Source organism: Salvelinus namaycush, unplaced genomic scaffold (genome assembly GCF_016432855.1).
Source record: "Salvelinus namaycush isolate Seneca unplaced genomic scaffold, SaNama_1.0 Scaffold1459, whole genome shotgun sequence".
Lineage (NCBI taxonomy): Eukaryota > Metazoa > Chordata > Actinopteri > Salmoniformes > Salmonidae > Salvelinus > Salvelinus namaycush.
In genome coordinates this window covers 15,977-36,697 of record NW_024058185.1, presented here as the reverse complement: position 1 = coordinate 36,697, position 20,721 = coordinate 15,977, and the positions used below count along the sequence as shown (strand labels likewise).

Here is a 20,721-nt window from a genome sequence, read left to right as displayed (position 1 = left end):
TTCGCTCTCTTTTATTCACACGTTAATTCTCTAAGGCTGCATTTACACAGGCAGCCCAATTCTGATCTTTTCCCCCCACTAATTGGTCTTTTGACCAATCAGATCAGCTCTGAAAAAGATCTGATGTGAAAAGATCTGATGTGATTGGTCAAAAGACCAATTAGTGTTAGCCTGTGTAAACATAGCCATAGCTGATGTTCTATTTCCAGGGTCGACGCTCATCAAGGTGTGTGTGATGAAGGACAAGCATCATTTCTACAGCCACATCACCCAGCCAAACAGACACCAGGAGGAGAGCCCAAAGGACGCGGTTCCCATGGAGACACAGAGCACCACCAATAAGAGTGTTAGGCTGGGCTCCTTCTCAGCTGTGCTGGACAGCGGCATCCACCTCTCCTACAGTCACTACGGCCCAACAGGGGAGCAGGGTGAACACCTTACACTGATGCTGTCTGTTTCTCTGTCATTAAACCACGTGGTGTACTGTTCCTGTTATGGGGACCTAGTATGGTCCCTATCTTGTGTGTGGTGATGTCTAGCTTTAAGGTGACTACGGTAACAGTCTGGTTGTTGACGTGTCTGTAGGTGAGATGGAGGCTGGTCAGGACTCTGATCTGGACATGCCCACAGACTCCAGTCTCTCCCCCGTCCCCTCGACCCTCCTCTCCTCCTCATTGTCCCGGAAGAAACTCAACTCCTCCCACAGCGCCAAGGGGGTGCAGCCGTCCAAAGAGACCAACACGTCTCCAACACACAGAGAGGAAGAGGAGCAGGTGGATCCATACTATCCACCGTCACCAACAGATACATTTAGTTTCCACAGCGTCTGTTCAGTTGTACTGTTTTGTTGTTGATAATGTAATATCATTGATATCAGTATTACAACGGTATGTTTTCGTCGTCTATGTTCTTCCTGTTGACGTACCTGCTGTCTGTTATTCCCTTCATGTGTCTGGCTGTGTTGTCCCCTGCCAGACCAGAGAGTGTGTGGGTCAGGCTGCATTAGCTGGCAGTGCTCCGTTCCAGAGACTAAACGTCTCCACCCCCAGTGGTCTGCTGCTGCAGTTCCTCAGTGATGATACAGACGGTCAGTGTGTGTGTGTGTGTGTGTGTGTGTGTGTGTGTGTGTGTGTGTGTGTGTGTGTGTGTGTGTGTGTGTGTGTGTGTGTGTGTGTGTGTGTCCAGACAGTGTATGTGTAACTGTAGTTTTGGTTACTGTAGGCAGTACTCCAGAGGGTCAGTGTGTGTTGGTGAGACAGAGTTTCCCCCTACACTGCAGTGACAGTAGGGAGCCTCACCTCACAGACCCATCGTTACACAGTGAGCTGTCTAGGGTCATCACTGGTCAGGGCACCGTGGTCAAGTACATGAGAGACGGATCAACACAGGTACTGGCAAACACAACACACGCACGCACACACACACACACACACACACACACACACACACACACACACACACACACACACACACACACACACACACACACACACACACACACACACAATACACAAACACACACATACACACATTAAGCTCCTCCCTGTCTCTGCGTAGGTGCTGTTTGCAGACGGTTCAGTCAGTAGCAGTACAGACTCAGGACCCATCATCTCATCTCCCCCTGAAGCCCCTGCTAAGGAGGAAGAGGTAGTGAAGGAGACTGCGATACCAGAGAGAAAAGACAGCAAGGACAAGAAGGGTAGTCACATCTCTAACAAATCATATGGACCTTGATTTAGATCCTTTGGTCTTTTATACAGAACCAGTCAAAACCTACTTATTCCATGGGTTTTTCCTTATTTGTACTTTTTTTCTACATTGTAGAATAATAGTGAAGACATCACAACTATGAAATAACACATATGGAATCATGTAGTAACCAAAAAAGTGTTAAACAGATCAAAATATATTTTCTGTTTAAGATTCTTCAAAGTAGCCACCCTTTGCCTTGATGGCAGCTTTGCACACTCTTGGCATTCTCTCAACCAGGTTCATGAGGTAGTCACCTGCAATGCATTTCAATTAACAGGTGTGCATTGTTGAAAGTTCATTTGTGGAATTTCTTTCCTTAATGCGTTTGAGCCAATCAGTTGTGTTGTGACAAGGTAGGGGTGATATACAGAAGATAGCCCTATTTGGTAAAAGACCAAGTCCATATTATGGCAAGAACAGCTAAAATAAGCAAAGAGAAATGACAGTCCATCATTACTTTAAGACATGAAGGTCAGTCAATATGGAACATTTCAATAACTTTTTAAAGTTTCTTCAAGTGCAGTCGCAAAAACCATCAAGCGCTATGATGAAACTGGCTCTCATGAGGACCGCTACAGGAAAGGAAGACGCAGAGTTACCTCTGATGTAGGATAAGTTCATTAGAGTTACCAGCCACTACTAAAGGACACCAATAAGAAGAAGAGACTTGCTTGGGCCAAGAAACACGAACAAGGGACATTAGACCAGCGGAAATCTGACATTTGATCTGAGTCCAAATTTGATATTTTTGGTTCCAACCGTCGTGTCTTTGTGAGACGTAGAGTAGGTGAACGGATTATCTCAGCATGTGTGGTTCCCACCGTGAAGCATGGAGGAGGAGGCGTGATGGTGTGGGGATGCTTTGCTGGTGGCACTGTCTGTGATTTATTTAGAATTCAAGGCACACTTAACCAGCATGGCTACCACAGCATTCTGCAGCGATACACCATACCATCTGGTTTGCGCTTAGTGGGACTATCATTTGTTTTTTCAAACAGGACAATGGCCCAAACCACACCTCCAGACTGTGTAAGGTCTATTTGACAAAGGAGAGTGATGAAGTGCTGTATCAGATGACCTGGCCTCCACAATCACCCGATCTCAAACCAATTGAGATGGTTTACTGATGAGTTGGACTGCAGAGTGAAGGAAAAGCAGCCAACAAGTGCTCAGCGCATGTGGGAACTCCTTCAAGACTGTTGGAAAATAACTCCTCATGAAGCTGGTTGAGAGAATGCCAAAGTGTGCAAAGCTGTCATCAAGGCAAAGGGTGGCTACTTTGAAGAATCTAAAATATGAAATATATTTTGATTTGTTTAACACTTTTTTGGTTACTACATGATTCCATATGTGTTATTTAATAGTTTTGATGTCTTCACTGTTATCCTACAAAGTAAAAATAAACAAAACCCCGGAAAAGGGTAGGTGTGTCCAAACTTTAGACTGGTACTGTATATTTCATTTGTCTTCCTATTAGACTTTTACTGTGTCAGTCTGAAATCTATTGGCTTCACAACCTTTTGTGTTGTTGAGTATCGGTGCTTGAGAAAGACAAAGGGGATATGAGGAGTTATGTGTGTGGGCAGGTAAGCTGGGTTCCAAGCAGAGCCTGGGGGCTGACCAGAGTCAGAGTGACCCAGAGCCCAGGGAGGAGCAGAGGTCGTCAGGCCAGACCCAGGGCGGACAGGGGGTCTGTTGGGTCACCACCAGCCCCTCCGGACACAGAGTAGCCACCATGGGGGACCAGACCACAGACCCTGGCCCGGTCTTGGCCTTCAGAGCCACAGACCCTGTCAGCCAAACTGTGAGCATACGAACCAGCAACATGATTTGCTAACATCGTGGTTGTTAATAACACATTTTAGTTTTCTCACGACCTTTGCAAAAGTCCCAAATGGTTGGTTAGCTGATACTCTGAAGGTGTCAACATTTTGACGTCCTACACATGTGATATGTAAAAGTAGCTCTTCTGCCTTGCCTCTGTGTGAGCAGGTTGTGATCACGCGGGAGGACAAGGTGATGTCTGTGCTGGACAGAGACGGGACGATGATCGTCGACCATGCAGACGGAACCAGGATCACTACCCTGTACCAGGAGAGAGAGGCTCTCAGTGTCTGGTCCCAGGAACACATTCACACAGGTACCCAACACCCCTAACCCTAACTATAACCCTGTACCAGGAGAGAGAGGCTCTCAGTGGCTGGTCCCAGGAACACATTCACACAGGTACCCAACACCCCTAACCCTAACTATAACCCTGTACCAGGAGAGAGAGGCTCTCAGTGGCTGGTCCCAGGAACACATTAACACAGGTACCCAACACCCCTAACCCTAACTCTAACCCTGTACCAGGAGAGAGAGGCTCTCAGTGGCTGGTCCCAGGAACACATTAACACAGGTACCCAACACCCCTAACCCTAACTATAACCCTGTACCAGGAGAGAGAGGCTCTCAGTGGCTGGTCCCAGGAACACATTCACACAGGTACCCAACACCCCTAACCCTAACTCTAACCCTGTACCAGGAGAGAGAGGCTCTCAGTGGCTGGTCCCAGGAACACATTAACACAGGTACCCAACACCCCTAACCCTAACTCTAACCCTGTACCAGGAGAGAGAGCCTCTCAGTGGCTGGTCCCAGGAACACATTCACACAGGTTAAAGGCTATCATACTAACTGCTAAATGATCTGATACAGGTTAAAGGCTATCATACTAACTGCTAAATGATCTGATACAGGTTAAAGGCTATCATACTAACTGCTAAATGATCTGATACAGGTTAAAGGCTATCATACTAACTGCTAAATGATCTGATACAGGTTAAAGGCTATACTACTAATTGCTACCTGGTCTGATACAGGTTAAAGGCTATACTACTAACTGCTACCTGGTCTGATACAGGTTAAAGACTATACTACTAACTGCTACCTGGTCTGATACAGGTTAAAGGCTATACTACTAACTGCTACCTGGTCTGATACAGGTTAAAGACTATACTACTAACTGCTACCTGGTCTGATACAGGTTAAAGGCTATACTACTAACTGCTACCTGGTCTGATACAGGTTAAAGACTATACTACTAATTGCTACCTGGTCTGATACAGGTTAAAGGCTATACTACTAACTGCTACCTGGTCTGATACAGGTTAAAGACTATACTACTAATTGCTACCTGGTCTGATACAGGTTAAAGACTATACTACTAACTGCTACCTGGTCTGATACTGGTCTGATCGGGGTGGCAGGTAGCCTAGTGGTTAGAGCGTTGGGCCAGTAACCGAAAGGTTGCAAGATCGAATCCCCGAGCTGACAAGGTAAAAATCTGTCGTTTTGCCCCTGAACAAGGCAGTTAACCCACTGTTCCTAGGCTGTCATTGTAAATAAGAATTTGTTCTTTTAACTGACTTGCCTAGTTAAATAAAGGTAAAATAATAAATAAAAAAATACAGGTTAAAGGCTATACTACTAATTGCTACCTGGTCTGATACAGGTTAAAGGCTATACTACTAACTGCTACCTGGTCTGATACAGGTTAAAGGTTATACTACTAACTGCTACCTGGTCTGATACAGGTTAAAGGCTATACTACTAATTGCTACCTGGTCTGATACAGGTTAAAGGCTATACTACTAACTGCTACCTGGTCTGATACAGGTTAAAGGTTATACTACTAACTGCTACCTGGTCTGATACAGGTTAAAGGCTATACTACTAACTGCTACCTGGTCTGATACAGGTTAAAGGCTATACTACTAACTGCTACCTGGTCTGATACATTAGTAGTGTGTATTATGTGTTACCAGGGGAGAGACAACAGTGTGTGTAGGAAGGATAGTTCATGGTGTGATAATGTATACATTGTGTTACCAGGGGAGAGGTCCAAGCAGCGGTGTGTGTAGGAAGGATAGTTCATGGTGTGATAATGTATACATTGTGTTACCAGGGGAGAGGTCCAGCAGCAGTGTCTGTCATAAGGAGAAGGTGGTGATGGTGGAGCGGCTGGGGTTTGCCACGGTAACCATGTTCGACGAGGACAGGTCCTGCAACGTGTTCTTTGGAGACGGGAGCGTCGTCACCGCCACCTGCAACGGAGCGTACCAAGTAAGAGAAACCGGGGGTGAATGTTAAAAGTCCCTCCTCCATTCCTCCCGTCGTCTTCCCACCTCCTTCTCATAACGTGGAGAGCATCGGAGGAGAAGATCCAAGCTTCCTTTCATGAGTCTAGTAAATGACTGTGTTCTGAGGAGCTCTATTCAGTCTAGGTGACTCTCCGTGTCCCCATGTGCCCTCTAGGTGTACCCGTCCAGTGTAGGTCTGCTGTTCATCAACCAGGACGGTAGTTGTGTGTACACGTCAGACCCTGAACACAGCCCAACCCTGAGTCTAGCCAGCTGGAGTCCCAGAGAGCAGCCAGGCAGCTACAGGATGAACCACACCTTTACCTCAGACACACTGTGTGAGGTCACAGACCACCACGGGAACCTCTTCCAGGTGGGTCGGCTCTAAACACGTCCCATATGACACCCCTGTTCCCTTCTTATAGCCTGGTCCCAGATCTGTTTGTGTTGTCTTGCCATTTGGCTTGATGATGACCATAGGAGTTGGCAAGACAGCACAAACAGATCTGGGACCAGGGCATAAGGCTTGTGCACTATATAAGGAATAGGGTGAGATTCCAGCCAGTTTGTTTTCCCATCAGGCCAAATATTCAGAGGATTATCGTACGATACACTGAACTCTGCAAGCCCTAGAAATGTTCATTTTGAAAACTTGTTTGACAAAGTGAATTAGGAAACATCCCTGTAGGATTCCTAGGGCATGTGTAGGGCATGTGTAGGGCATGTGTAGTGCATGTGTAGGGCATGGTGGAGTTATAGTGACAGTGTATCAAATGGTCCTGTGTGCAGGTGATGAAGGATGGCCAGGCATCAGTGGAGATCTCTAGCCCTCTGGACAGCAGAGTGGAGGAGGAGGAGATGGAGGAGGAGGGAGGGCTGCCAGAAGAGAGAGAGCTGGCCAAGCATCCTATTGGACGTAAAGTCCACATTCCCAGGTAGGCTTCAGTAACTCTGCTCCTCATCTGTACAGTGTAACTCCTTTTTCATTCCAATGTCCCCCAGGCACCTTTTAACCCTTTTAGTGTTCCAGCTGGGCTGAAGCATGATGGGTACTGTCTCATCCTCTATATCCATAATAAACAGGTTGTTCATGGCCCATGAGGATGGTACAGGCACAGAGCTGCTGTACTCTCAGACAGTAGAGGAACGTCTGTATGAGGACTACTCTGACCCTGCTGTCGCCCTGCTTAAAGAACCCCTCCCAGGCCTACAGGGTAGGATTCTGTTTATTACTCTACCTCCATAGACCTGTTTCCTCCTTGTTTACCCATAGACACGTCTGTGGTCTCCTCCCTGTCCTGCAGGTGTGCTGGGTATAACGGTGCTGAGACCCTCTCGTCAGGACGTGTGGTCCAGATGGGTCATCCAGAAACAAAACAAGGACATCATCCCCACCAACCTCCAGTCCCGTCGCTGGGACAACTTCCCCTCAGTAGAGGTAGACTGAGAAAATCAAAGAAAAAATGCAGTTGAAATAGACGGATAAAGTATTAGCAAATCATGCTAGTTTTCACGTGTACTTGAATTTAAGGTAATTTTATACATGGTCAAAACACACTTTAGTCATAGGGTTTGATGATTTTGATACCTTAACATTTAAATAAATAAATAATAAACTACTTTATGCCCTAAAAACATATTCTTTAAACATCTACTGTAAACCCCCCCCCCCCCAGAGGAAGACGCCAGGTCCTCCGTTCGGGACCACCCTGGGCCGGGGTCTGACCCTGAGAGAGAAGCCTGTTTCTGAGGCCTTCAGGCCCGTGCTGAGCTGTCCTGATACCCTGGAGGTCCGACAGCTGCTCCAGTACCAGCCAGTCAGCAGACAGCTCCGCAGGACTCTGGAGACTCGCCTCAAGGTACAGCACTGTAGCTCATCTCACTGTCCTGCATGTATTCTTTAAGGCAGTCTCCATTAAAGCAGCCTTAACCCAGTGTAGAAGCAGATATAGTCCAATGTCTGGCCATAATAATAATCAGCATTTGGTGGGTGCTTATATTTGTCCTATTTCACTAATGTACCCGTGTGTATTATACGCGTGTGTGAATTGGAAATGTGTTTTGTTGCATATCCCAACTCCCCCTGAGACAATTAGGGTTAAGTGCCTTGCTCAAGGGCACATTGACCGTTTTTTTGTCACCTTGTCAGCTCAGGGATTTGAACCAGAGACCTTTAGGTTACTGGCCCAATGCGCTAACTGCTAGGCTACCTTTATATAGATGTTCCATCACAACATGTGTTTGGTATGTGGTGTAATCTGTATGTCAACATGTGTTTGGTATGTGGTGTAATCTGTATGTCAACATGTGTTTGGTATGTGGTGTAATCTGTATGTCAAGATGTGTTTGGTATGTGGTGTAATCTGTATGTCAACATGTGTTTGGTATGTGGTGTTTAATCTGTATGTCAACATGTATTTGGTATGTGGTGTAATCTGTATGTCAACATGTGTTTGGTATGTGGTGTAATCTGAATGTCAACATGTGTTTGGTATGTGGTGTAATCTGAATGTCAACATGTGTTTGGTATGTGGTGTAATCTGTATGTCAACATGTGTTTGGTATGTGGTGTTTAATCTGTATGTCAACATGTATTTGGTATGTGGTGTAATCTGTATGTCAACATGTGTTTGGTATGTGGTGTAATCTGAATGTCAACATGTGTTTGGTATGTGGTGTAATCTGAATGTCAACATGTGTTTGGTATGTGGTGTAATCTGTATGTCAACATGTGTTTGGTATGTGGTGTAATCTGTATGTCAACATGTGTTTGGTATGTGGTGTAATCTGAATGTCAACATGTATTTGGTATGCGGTGTAATCTGTATGTCAACATGTGTTTGGTATGTGGTGTAATCTGTATGTCAACATGTGTTTGGTATGTGGTGTAATCTGTATGTCAACATGTGTTTGGTATGCGGTGTAATCTGAATGTCAACATGTGTTTGGTATGTGGTGTAATCTGTATGTCAACATGTGTTTGGTATGTGGTGTTTAATCTGTATGTCAACATGTATTTGGTATGCAGTGTTTAACCTGTATGTCAACATGTGTTTGGTATGTGGTGTAATCTGTATGTCAACATGTGTTTGGTATGTGGTGTAATCTGTATGTCAACATGTGTTTGGTATGCGGTGTAATCTGTATGTCAACATGTGTTTGGTATGCGGTGTAATCTGTATGTCAACATGTGTTTGGTATGTGGTGTAATCTGTATGTCAACATGTGTTTGGTATGCGGTGTAATCTGTATGTCAACATGTGTTTGGTATGTCGTGTTTAATCTGTATGTCAACATGTGTTTGGTATGTGGTGTAATCTGTATGTCAACATGTGTTTGGTATGTGGTGTTTAATCTGTATGTCAACATGTGTTTGGTATGTGGTGTAATCTGTATGTCAACATGTGTTTGGTATGTGGTGTAATCTGTATGTCAACATGTTGTCCTCCTCCTGTACCTGGTCCTCTCCTGTACCTGGTCATGTCTCAACATGTTGTCCTCCTCCTGTACCTGGTCATGTCTCAACATGTTGTCCTCCTCCTGTACCTGGTCCTGTCTCAACATGTTGTCCTCCTCCTGTACCTGGTCATGTCTCAACATGTTGTCCTCCTCCTGTACCTGGTCCTGTCTCAACATGTTGTCCTCCTCCTGTACCTGGTCCTGTCTCAACATGTTGTCCTCTTCCTGTACCTGGTCCTGTCTCAACATGTTGTCCTCCTCCTCCTGTACCTGGTCCTGTCTCAACATGTTGTCCTCCTCCTGTACCTGGTCATGTCTCAACATGTTGTCCTCCTCCTGTACCTGGTCCTGTCTCAACATGTTGTCCTCCTCCTGTACCTGGTCATGTCTCAACATGTTGTCCTCCTCCTCCTGTACCTGGTCCTCTCCTGTACCTGGTCATGTCTCAACATGTTGTCCTCCTCCTGTACCTGGTCATGTCTCAACATGTTGTCCTCCTCCTGTACCTGGTCCTGTCTCAACATGTTGTCCTCCTCCTGTACCTGGTCATGTCTCAACATGTTGTCCTCCTCCTGTACCTGGTCCTGTCTCAACATGTTGTCCTCCTCCTGTACCTGGTCCTGTCTCAACATGTTGTCCTCTTCCTGTACCTGGTCCTGTCTCAACATGTTGTCCTCCTCCTCCTGTACCTGGTCCTGTCTCAACATGTTGTCCTCCTCCTGTACCTGGTCATGTCTCAACATGTTGTCCTCCTCCTCCTGTACCTGGTCCTGTCTCAACATGTTGTCCTCCTCCTGTACCTGGTCATGTCTCAACATGTTGTCCTCCTCCTCCTGTACCTGGTCATGTCTCAACATGTGGTCCTCCTCTTCCTGTACCTGGTCATGTCTCAACATGTTGTCCTCCTCCTCCTGTACCTGGTCCTCTCCTGTACCTGGTCATGTCTCAACATGTTGTCCTCCTCCTCCTGTACCTGGTCCTCCTCCTGTACCTGGTCCTCCTCCTGTACCTGGTCATGTCTCAACATGTTGTCCTCCTCCTCCTGTACCTGGTCATGTCTCAACATGTGGTCCTCCTCTTCCTGTACCTGGTCCTCTCCTGTACCTGGTCATGTCTCAACATGTTGTCCTCCTCCTGTACCTGGTCCTCCTCCTGTACCTGGTCATGTCTCAACATGTTGTCCTCCTCCTCCTGTACCTGGTCATGTCTCAACATGTGGTCCTCCTCTTCCTGTACCTGGTCCTCTCCTGTACCTGGTGATGTCTCAACATGTTGTCCTCCTCCTGTACCTGGTCCTGTCTCAACATGTTGTCCTCCTCCTGTACCTGGTCATGTCTCAACATGTTGTCCTCCTCCTCCTGTACCTGGTCCTGTCTCAACATGTTGTCCTCCTCCTGTACCTGGTCATGTCTCAACATGTTGTCCTCCTCCTCCTGTACCTGGTCATGTCTCAACATGTGGTCCTCCTCTTCCTGTACCTGGTCCTCTCCTGTACCTGGTCATGTCTCAACATGTTGTCCTCCTCCTGTACCTGGTCCTGTCTCAACATGTTGTCCTCCTCCTGTACCTGGTCCTGTCTCAACATGTTGTCCTCTTCCTGTACCTGGTCCTGTCTCAACATGTTGTCCTCGTCCTGTACCTGGTCCTGTCTCAACATGTTGTCCTCTTCCTGTACCTGGTCCTCCTCCTGTACCTGGTCATGTCTCAACATGTTGTCCTCCTCCTCCTGTACCTGGTCATGTCTCAACATGTGGTCCTCCTCTTCCTGTACCTGGTCCTCTCCTGTACCTGGTCATGTCTCAACATGTTGTCCTCCTCCTGTACCTGGTCCTGTCTCAACATGTTGTCCTCCTCCTGTACCTGGTCCTGTCTCAACATGTTGTCCTCTTCCTGTACCTGGTCATGTCTCAACATGTTGTCCTCTTCCTGTACCTGGTCCTGTCTCAACATGTTGTCCTCTTCCTGTACCTGGTCCTGTCTCAACATGTTGTCCTCTTCCTGTACCTGGTCCTGTCTCAACATGTTGTCCTCGTCCTGTACCTGGTCATGTCTCAACATGTGGTCCTCCTCCTCCTGTACCTGGTCCTCTCCTGTACCTGGTCATGTCTCAACATGTTGTCCTCCTCCTGTACCTGGTCATGTCTCAACATGTTGTCCTCCTCCTGTACCTGGTCCTGTCTCAACATGTTGTCCTCCTCCTGTACCTGGTCATGTCTCAACATGTTGTCCTCCTCCTCCTGTACCTGGTCATGTCTCAACATGTGGTCCTCCTCTTCCTGTACCTGGTCCTCTCCTGTACCTGGTCATGTCTCAACATGTTGTCCTCCTCCTGTACCTGGTCCTGTCTCAACATGTTGTCCTCGTCCTGTACCTGGTCATGTCTCAACATGTTGTCCTCGTCCTGTACCTGGTCCTGTCTCAACATGTTGTCCTCTTCCTGTACCTGGTCCTCCTCCTGTACCTGGTCATGTCTCAACATGTTGTCCTCCTCCTCCTGTACCTGGTCATGTCTCAACATGTGGTCCTCCTCTTCCTGTACCTGGTCCTCTCCTGTACCTGGTCATGTCTCAACATGTTGTCCTCCTCCTGTACCTGGTCCTGTCTCAACATGTTGTCCTCCTCCTGTACCTGGTCCTGTCTCAACATGTTGTCCTCCTCCTGTACCTGGTCCTGTCTCAACATGTTGTCCTCTTCCTGTACCTGGTCCTGTCTCAACATGTTGTCCTCGTCCTGTACCTGGTCCTGTCTCAACATGTTGTCCTCCTCCTGTACCTGGTCATGTCTCAACATGTTGTCCTCCTCCTCCTGTACCTGGTCATGTCTCAACATGTGGTCCTCCTCTTCCTGTACCTGGTCCTCTCCTGTACCTGGTCATGTCTCAACATGTTGTCCTCCTCCTGTACCTGGTCCTGTCTCAACATGTTGTCCTCCTCCTGTACCTGGTCATGTCTCAACATGTTGTCCTCCTCTTGTACCTGGTCATGTCTCAACATGTTGTCCTCTTCCTGTACCTGGTCCTCTCCTGTACCTGGTCATGTCTCAACATGTTGTCCTCTTCCTGTACCTGGTCCTGCCTCAACATGTTGTCCTCCTCCTGTACCTGGTCATGTCTCAACATGTTGTCCTCCTCTTGTACCTGGTCATGTCTCAACATGTTGTCCTCTTCCTGTACCTGGTCCTGTCTCAACATGTTGTCCTCCTCCTGTACCTGGTCCTGTCTCAACATGTGGTCCTCCTCCTCCTGTACCTGGTCCTCTCCTGTACCTGGTCATGTCTCAACATGTGGTCCTCCTCCTGTACCTGGTCCTGTCTCAACATGTTGTCCTCTTCCTGTACCTGGTCCTGTCTCAACATGTTGTCCTCTTCCTGTACCTGGTCATGTCTCAACATGTTGTCCTCTTCCTGTACCTGGTCATGTCTCAACATGTGGTCCTCCTCCTCCTGTACCTGGTCCTCTCCTGTACCTGGTCATGTCTCAACATGTTTTCCTCCTCCTGTACCTGGTCATGTCTCAACATGTTGTCCTCCTCCTGTACCTGGTCCTGTCTCAACATGTTGTCCTCCTCCTGTACCTGGTCATGTCTCAACATGTTGTCCTCCTCCTCCTGTACCTGGTCATGTCTCAACATGTGGTCCTCCTCTTCCTGTACCTGGTCCTCTCCTGTACCTGGTCATGTCTCAACATGTTGTCCTCCTCCTGTACCTGGTCCTGTCTCAACATGTTGTCCTCGTCCTGTACCTGGTCCTGTCTCAACATGTTGTCCTCTTCTTGTACCTGGTCCTCCTCCTGTACCTGGTCATGTCTCAACATGTTGTCCTCCTCCTCCTGTACCTGGTCATGTCTCAACATGTGGTCCTCCTCTTCCTGTACCTGGTCCTCTCCTGTACCTGGTCATGTCTCAACATGTTGTCCTCCTCCTGTACCTGGTCATGTCTCAACATGTTGTCCTCCTCCTCCTGTACCTGGTCCTCTCCTGTACCTGGTCATGTCTCAACATGTTGTCCTCCTCCTGTACCTGGTCATGTCTCAACATGTTGTCCTCCTCCTGTACCTGGTCCTGTCTCAACATGTTGTCCTCCTCCTGTACCTGGTCATGTCTCAACATGTTGTCCTCCTCCTGTACCTGGTCCTGTCTCAACATGTTGTCCTCCTCCTGTACCTGGTCCTGTCTCAACATGTTGTCCTCTTCCTGTACCTGGTCCTGTCTCAACATGTTGTCCTCCTCCTCCTGTACCTGGTCCTGTCTCAACATGTTGTCCTCCTCCTGTACCTGGTCATGTCTCAACATGTTGTCCTCCTCCTCCTGTACCTGGTCCTGTCTCAACATGTTGTCCTCCTCCTGTACCTGGTCATGTCTCAACATGTTGTCCTCCTCCTCCTGTACCTGGTCATGTCTCAACATGTGGTCCTCCTCTTCCTGTACCTGGTCCTCTCCTGTACCTGGTCCTGTCTCAACATGTTGTCCTCCTCCTGTACCTGGTCATGTCTCAACATGTTGTCCTCGTCCTGTACCTGGTCCTGTCTCAACATGTTGTCCTCTTCCTGTACCTGGTCCTGTCTCAACATGTTGTCCTCCTCCTGTACCTGGTCCTGTCTCAACATGTTGTCCTCCTCCTGTACCTGGTCCTGTCTCAACATGTTGTCCTCCTCCTGTACCTGGTCCTGTCTCAACATGTTGTCCTCTTCCTGTACCTGGTCATGTCTCAACATGTTGTCCTCCTCCTCCTGTACCTGGTCATGTCTCAACATGTGGTCCTCCTCTTCCTGTACCTGGTCCTCTCCTGTACCTGGTCATGTCTCAACATGTTGTCCTCCTCCTGTACCTGGTCCTGTCTCAACATGTTGTCCTCCTCCTGTACCTGGTCCTGTCTCAACATGTTGTCCTCCTCCTGTACCTGGTCCTGTCTCAACATGTTGTCCTCCTCCTGTAACTGGTCCTGTCTCAACATGTTGTCCTCCTCCTGTACCTGGTCATGTCTCAACATGTGGTCCTCCTCTTCCTGTACCTGGTCCTCTCCTGTACCTGGTCATGTCTCAACATGTTGTCCTCCTCCTGTACCTGGTCCTGTCTCAACATGTTGTCCTCGTCCTGTACCTGGTCCTGTCTCAACATGTTGTCCTCTTCTTGTACCTGGTCCTCCTCCTGTACCTGGTCATGTCTCAACATGTTGTCCTCCTCCTCCTGTACCTGGTCATGTCTCAACATGTGGTCCTCCTCTTCCTGTACCTGGTCCTCTCCTGTACCTGGTCATGTCTCAACATGTTGTCCTCCTCCTGTACCTGGTCATGTCTCAACATGTTGTCCTCCTCCTCCTGTACCTGGTCCTCTCCTGTACCTGGTCATGTCTCAACATGTTGTCCTCCTCCTGTACCTGGTCATGTCTCAACATGTTGTCCTCCTCCTGTACCTGGTCCTGTCTCAACATGTTGTCCTCCTCCTGTACCTGGTCATGTCTCAACATGTTGTCCTCCTCCTGTACCTGGTCCTGTCTCAACATGTTGTCCTCCTCCTGTACCTGGTCCTGTCTCAACATGTTGTCCTCTTCCTGTACCTGGTCCTGTCTCAACATGTTGTCCTCCTCCTCCTGTACCTGGTCCTGTCTCAACATGTTGTCCTCCTCCTGTACCTGGTCATGTCTCAACATGTTGTCCTCCTCCTCCTGTACCTGGTCCTGTCTCAACATGTTGTCCTCCTCCTGTACCTGGTCATGTCTCAACATGTTGTCCTCCTCCTCCTGTACCTGGTCATGTCTCAACATGTGGTCCTCCTCTTCCTGTACCTGGTCCTCTCCTGTACCTGGTCATGTCTCAACATGTTGTCCTCCTCCTGTACCTGGTCCTGTCTCAACATGTTGTCCTCCTCCTGTACCTGGTCATGTCTCAACATGTTGTCCTCGTCCTGTACCTGGTCCTGTCTCAACATGTTGTCCTCTTCTTTTACCTGGTCCTCCTCCTGTACCTGGTCATGTCTCAACATGTTGTCCTCCTCCTCCTGTACCTGGTCATGTCTCAACATGTGGTCCTCCTCTTCCTGTACCTGGTCCTCTCCTGTACCTGGTCATGTCTCAACATGTTGTCCTCCTCCTGTACCTGGTCCTGTCTCAACATGTTGTCCTCCTCCTGTACCTGGTCCTGTCTCAACATGTTGTCCTCCTCCTGTACCTGGTCCTGTCTCAACATGTTGTCCTCCTCCTGTAACTGGTCCTGTCTCAACATGTTGTCCTCCTCCTGTACCTGGTCATGTCTCAACATGTTGTCCTCCTCCTCCTGTACCTGGTCCTCTCCTGTACCTGGTCATGTCTCAACATGTTGTCCTCCTCCTGTACCTGGTCATGTCTCAACATGTTGTCCTCCTCCTGTACCTGGTCCTGTCTCAACATGTTGTCCTCCTCCTCCTGTACCTGGTCATGTCTCAACATGTTGTCCTCCTCCTGTACCTGGTCCTGTCTCAACATGTTGTCCTCCTCCTGTACCTGGTCCTGTCTCAACATGTTGTCCTCTTCCTGTACCTGGTCCTGTCTCAACATGTTGTCCTCCTCCTCCTGTACCTGGTCCTGTCTCAACATGTTGTCCTCCTCCTGTACCTGGTCCTGTCTCAACATGTTGTCCTCCTCCTCCTGTACCTGGTCCTGTCTCAACATGTTGTCCTCCTCCTGTACCTGGTCATGTCTCAACATGTTGTCCTCCTCCTCCTGTACCTGGTCATGTCTCAACATGTGGTCCTCCTCTTCCTGTACCTGGTCCTCTCCTGTACCTGGTCATGTCTCAACATGTTGTCCTCCTCCTGTACCTGGTCATGTCTCAACATGTTGTCCTCGTCCTGTACCTGGTCCTGTCTCAACATGTTGTCCTCTTCCTGTACCTGGTCCTGTCTCAACATGTTGTCCTCCTCCTGTACCTGGTCCTGTCTCAACATGTTGTCCTCCTCCTGTACCTGGTCCTGTCTCAACATGTTGTCCTCCTCCTGTACCTGGTCCTGTCTCAACATGTTGTCCTCTTCCTGTACCTGGTCATGTCTCAACATGTTGTCCTCCTCCTCCTGTACCTGGTCCTCTCCTGTACCTGGTCATGTCTCAACATGTTGTCCTCCTCCTCCTGTACCTGGTCCTCCTCCTGTACCTGGTCCTCCTCCTGTACCTGGTCATGTCTCAACATGTTGTCCTCCTCCTCCTGTACCTGGTCATGTCTCAACATGTGGTCCTCCTCTTCCTGTACCTGGTCCTCTCCTGTACCTGGTCATGTCTCAACATGTTGTCCTCCTCCTGTACCTGGTCCTCCTCCTGTACCTGGTCATGTCTCAACATGTTGTCCTCCTCCTCCTGTACCTGGTCATGTCTCAACATGTGGTCCTCCTCTTCCTGTACCTGGTCCTCTCCTGTACCTGGTCATGTCTCAACATGTTGTCCTCCTCCTGTACCTGGTCCTGTCTCAACATGTTGTCCTCCTCCTGTACCTGGTCCTGTCTCAACATGTTGTCCTCTTCCTGTACCTGGTCCTGTCTCAACATGTTGTCCTCGTCCTGTACCTGGTCCTGTCTCAACATGTTGTCCTCTTCCTGTACCTGGTCCTCCTCCTGTACCTGGTCATGTCTCAACATGTTGTCCTCCTCCTCCTGTACCTGGTCATGTCTCAACATGTGGTCCTCCTCTTCCTGTACCTGGTCCTCTCCTGTACCTGGTCATGTCTCAACATGTTGTCCTCCTCCTGTACCTGGTCCTGTCTCAACATGTTGTCCTCCTCCTGTACCTGGTCCTGTCTCAACATGTTGTCCTCTTCCTGTACCTGGTCATGTCTCAACATGTTGTCCTCTTCCTGTACCTGGTCCTGTCTCAACATGTTGTCCTCCTCCTGTACCTGGTCCTGTCTCAACATGTTGTCCTCTTCCTGTACCTGGTCCTGTCTCAACATGTTGTCCTCGTCCTGTACCTGGTCATGTCTCAACATGTGGTCCTCCTCCTCCTGTACCTGGTCCTCTCCTGTACCTGGTCATGTCTCAACATGTTGTCCTCCTCCTGTACCTGGTCATGTCTCAACATGTTGTCCTCCTCCTGTACCTGGTCCTGTCTCAACATGTTGTCCTCCTCCTGTACCTGGTCATGTCTCAACATGTTGTCCTCCTCCTCCTGTACCTGGTCATGTCTCAACATGTGGTCCTCCTCTTCCTGTACCTGGTCCTCTCCTGTACCTGGTCATGTCTCAACATGTTGTCCTCCACCTGTACCTGGTCCTGTCTCAACATGTTGTCCTCCTCCTGTACCTGGTCATGTCTCAACATGTTGTCCTCGTCCTGTACCTGGTCCTGTCTCAACATGTTGTCCTCTTCCTGTACCTGGTCCTCCTCCTGTACCTGGTCATGTCTCAACATGTTGTCCTCCTCCTCCTGTACCTGGTCATGTCTCAACATGTGGTCCTCCTCTTCCTGTACCTGGTCCTCTCCTGTACCTGGTCATGTCTCAACATGTTGTCCTCCTCCTGTACCTGGTCCTGTCTCAACATGTTGTCCTCTTCCTGTACCTGGTCCTGTCTCAACATGTTGTCCTCCTCCTCCTGTACCTGGTCCTGTCTCAACATGTTGTCCTCCTCCTGTACCTGGTCATGTCTCAACATGTTGTCCTCGTCCTGTACCTGGTCCTGTCTCAACATGTTGTCCTCTTCCTGTACCTGGTCCTGTCTCAACATGTTGTCCTCCTCCTCCTGTACCTGGTCATGTCTCAACATGTGGTCCTCCTCTTCCTGTACCTGGTCCTCTCCTGTACCTGGTCATGTCTCAACATGTTGTCCTCCTCCTGTACCTGGTCCTGTCTCAACATGTTGTCCTCCTCCTGTACCTGGTCCTGTCTCAACATGTTGTCCTCCTCCTGTACCTGGTCCTGTCTCAACATGTTGTCCTCCTCCTGTACCTGGTCCTGTCTCAACATGTTGTCCTCTTCCTGTACCTGGTCCTGTCTCAACATGTTGTCCTCGTCCTGTACCTGGTCCTGTCTCAACAAGTTGTCCTCCTCCTGTACCTGGTCATGTCTCAACATGTTGTCCTCCTCCTCCTGTACCTGGTCATGTCTCAACATGTGGTCCTCCTCTTCCTGTACCTGGTCCTCTCCTGTACCTGGTCATGTCTCAACATGTTGTCCTCCTCCTGTACCTGGTCATGTCTCAACATGTTGTCCTCCTCCTGTACCTGGTCATGTCTCAACATGTTGTCCTCTTCCTGTACCTGGTCCTGTCTCAACATGTTGTCCTCGTCCTGTACCTGGTCCTGTCTCAACATGTTGTCCTCCTCCTGTACCTGGTCATGTCTCAACATGTTGTCCTCCTCCTCCTGTACCTGGTCATGTCTCAACATGTGGTCTTCCTCTTCCTGTACCTGGTCCTCTCCTGTACCTGGTCATGTCTCAACATGTTGTCCTCCTCCTGTACCTGGTCCTGTCTCAACATGTTGTCCTCCTCCTGTACCTGGTCATGTCTCAACATGTTGTCCTCTTCCTGTACCTGGTCCTGTCTCAACATGTTGTCCTCGTCCTGTACCTGGTCCTGTCTCAACATGTTGTCCTCTTCCTGTACCTGGTCCTCCTCCTGTACCTGGTCATGTCTCAACATGTTGTCCTCTTCCTGTACCTGGTCCTCCTCCTGTACCTGGTCATGTCTCAACATGTGGTCCTCCTCTTCCTGTACCTGGTCCTCTCCTGTACCTGGTGATGTCTCAACATGTTGTCCTCCTCCTGTACCTGGTCCTGTCTCAACATGTTGTCCTCCTCCTGTACCTGGTCATGTCTCAACATGTTGTCCTCTTCCTGTACCTGGTCCTGTCTCAACATGTTGTCCTCTTCCTGTACCTGGTCCTCCTCCTGTACCTGGTCATGTCTCAACATGTTGTCCTCCTCCTCCTGTACCTGGTCATGTCTCAACATGTGGTCCTCCTCTTCCTGTACCTGGTCCTCTCCTGTACCTGGTCCTGTCTCAACATGTTGTCCTCCTCCTGTACCTGGTCCTGTCTCAACATGTTGTCCTCCTCCTGTACCTGGTCATGTCTCAACATGTTGTCCTCCTCCTCCTGTACCTGGTCATGTCTCAACATGTTGTCCTCTTCCTGTACCTGGTCCTGTCTCAACATGTTGTCCTCCTCCTGTACCTGGTCATGTCTCAACATGTTGTCCTCGTCCTGTACCTGGTCATGTCTCAACATGTGGTCCTCCTCTTCCTGTACCTGGTCCTCTCCTGTACCTGGTCATGTCTCAACATGTTGTCCTCTCCTGTACCTGGTCCTGTCTCAACATGTTGTCCTCGTCCTGTACCTGGTCCTGTCTCAACATGTTGTCCTCCTCCTGTACCTTGTCCTCCTGTACCTGGTCATGTCTCAACATGTGGTCCTCCTCCTGTACCTGGTCATGTCTCAACATGTGTTCCTCCTCCTGTACCTGGTCCCGTCTCAACATGTGGTCCTCCTCCAGTACCTGGTCCTCCTGTACCTGTTCCTGTCTCAACATGTCCTCCTCCTCCTGTACCTGGTCCTGTCTCAACATGTTGTCCTCGTCCTCCTGTACCTGGTCCTGTCTCAACATGTTGTCCTCCTCCTGTACCTGGTCATGTCTCAACATGTTGTCCTCTTCCTGTACCTGGTCCTCTCCTGTACCTGGTCCTGTCTCAACATGTTGTCCTCTTCCTGTACCTGGTCCTCCTGTACCTGGTCATGTCTCAACATGTTGTCCTCCTCCTGTACCTGGTCATGTCTCAACATGTTGTCCTCGTCCTCCTGTACCTGGTCCTGTCTCAACATGTTGTCCTCCTCCTGTACCTGGTCATGTCTCAACATGTTGTCCTCGTCCTCCTGTACCTGGTCATGTCTCAACATGTTGTCCTCCTCCTGTACCTGGTCCTGTCTCAACATGTTGTCCTCCTACTGTACCTGGTCCTGTCTCAACATGTTGTCCTCCTCCTGTACCTGGTCCTGTCTCAACATGTTGTCCTCCTCCTGTACCTGGTCCTCCTCCTGTACCTCCTCCTGTACCTGGTCCTGTCTCAACATGTGGTCCTCCTCCTCCTGTTACTGGTATTGTAGGAGTACATGGAGCAGGTTGTCCAGAGAGAGAACCTGACAGAGAAGATGCAGCTGAATGACCCTCGTACTGAGGAGGAGAAGGTCCACGCTGCTGACCTGCTCAAACTGGTCCTGGTCAGTCAGTACACACACACACACACACACACACATACAAACACACACACACACACACACATACACATACAAACACACACACACGTACTGAGGAGGAGAAGGTCCACGCTGCTGACCTGCTCAAACTGGTTCTGGTCAGTCAGTACACACACACACATACAAACACACACACACACACACACACACACACACACACACACACACATACACATACAAACACA

At 49.0% G+C, this 20,721-nt stretch overlaps 1 protein-coding gene across 1 annotated transcript in view; it reads left to right on the top strand.

Moving 5' to 3' along the window:
• Positions 1-20,721, top strand: part of spag17 (sperm associated antigen 17) — a 44,324-nt gene that overhangs the window by 17,724 nt on the left and 5,879 nt on the right. The window contains exons 21-35 of the mRNA XM_038983112.1: positions 210-428; positions 586-773; positions 976-1,087; positions 1,222-1,388; positions 1,558-1,699; positions 3,339-3,556; positions 3,745-3,892; positions 5,699-5,856; positions 6,049-6,246; positions 6,663-6,716; positions 6,876-6,922; positions 6,957-7,087; positions 7,178-7,311; positions 7,550-7,732; positions 20,387-20,500. Of these exons, the coding sequence (XP_038839040.1) occupies positions 210-428; positions 586-773; positions 976-1,087; positions 1,222-1,388; positions 1,558-1,699; positions 3,339-3,556; positions 3,745-3,892; positions 5,699-5,856; positions 6,049-6,246; positions 6,663-6,716; positions 6,876-6,922; positions 6,957-7,087; positions 7,178-7,311; positions 7,550-7,732; positions 20,387-20,500 (2,213 nt within the window). The remainder of the gene's footprint in view (positions 1-209; positions 429-585; positions 774-975; positions 1,088-1,221; positions 1,389-1,557; positions 1,700-3,338; positions 3,557-3,744; positions 3,893-5,698; positions 5,857-6,048; positions 6,247-6,662; positions 6,717-6,875; positions 6,923-6,956; positions 7,088-7,177; positions 7,312-7,549; positions 7,733-20,386; positions 20,501-20,721) is intronic.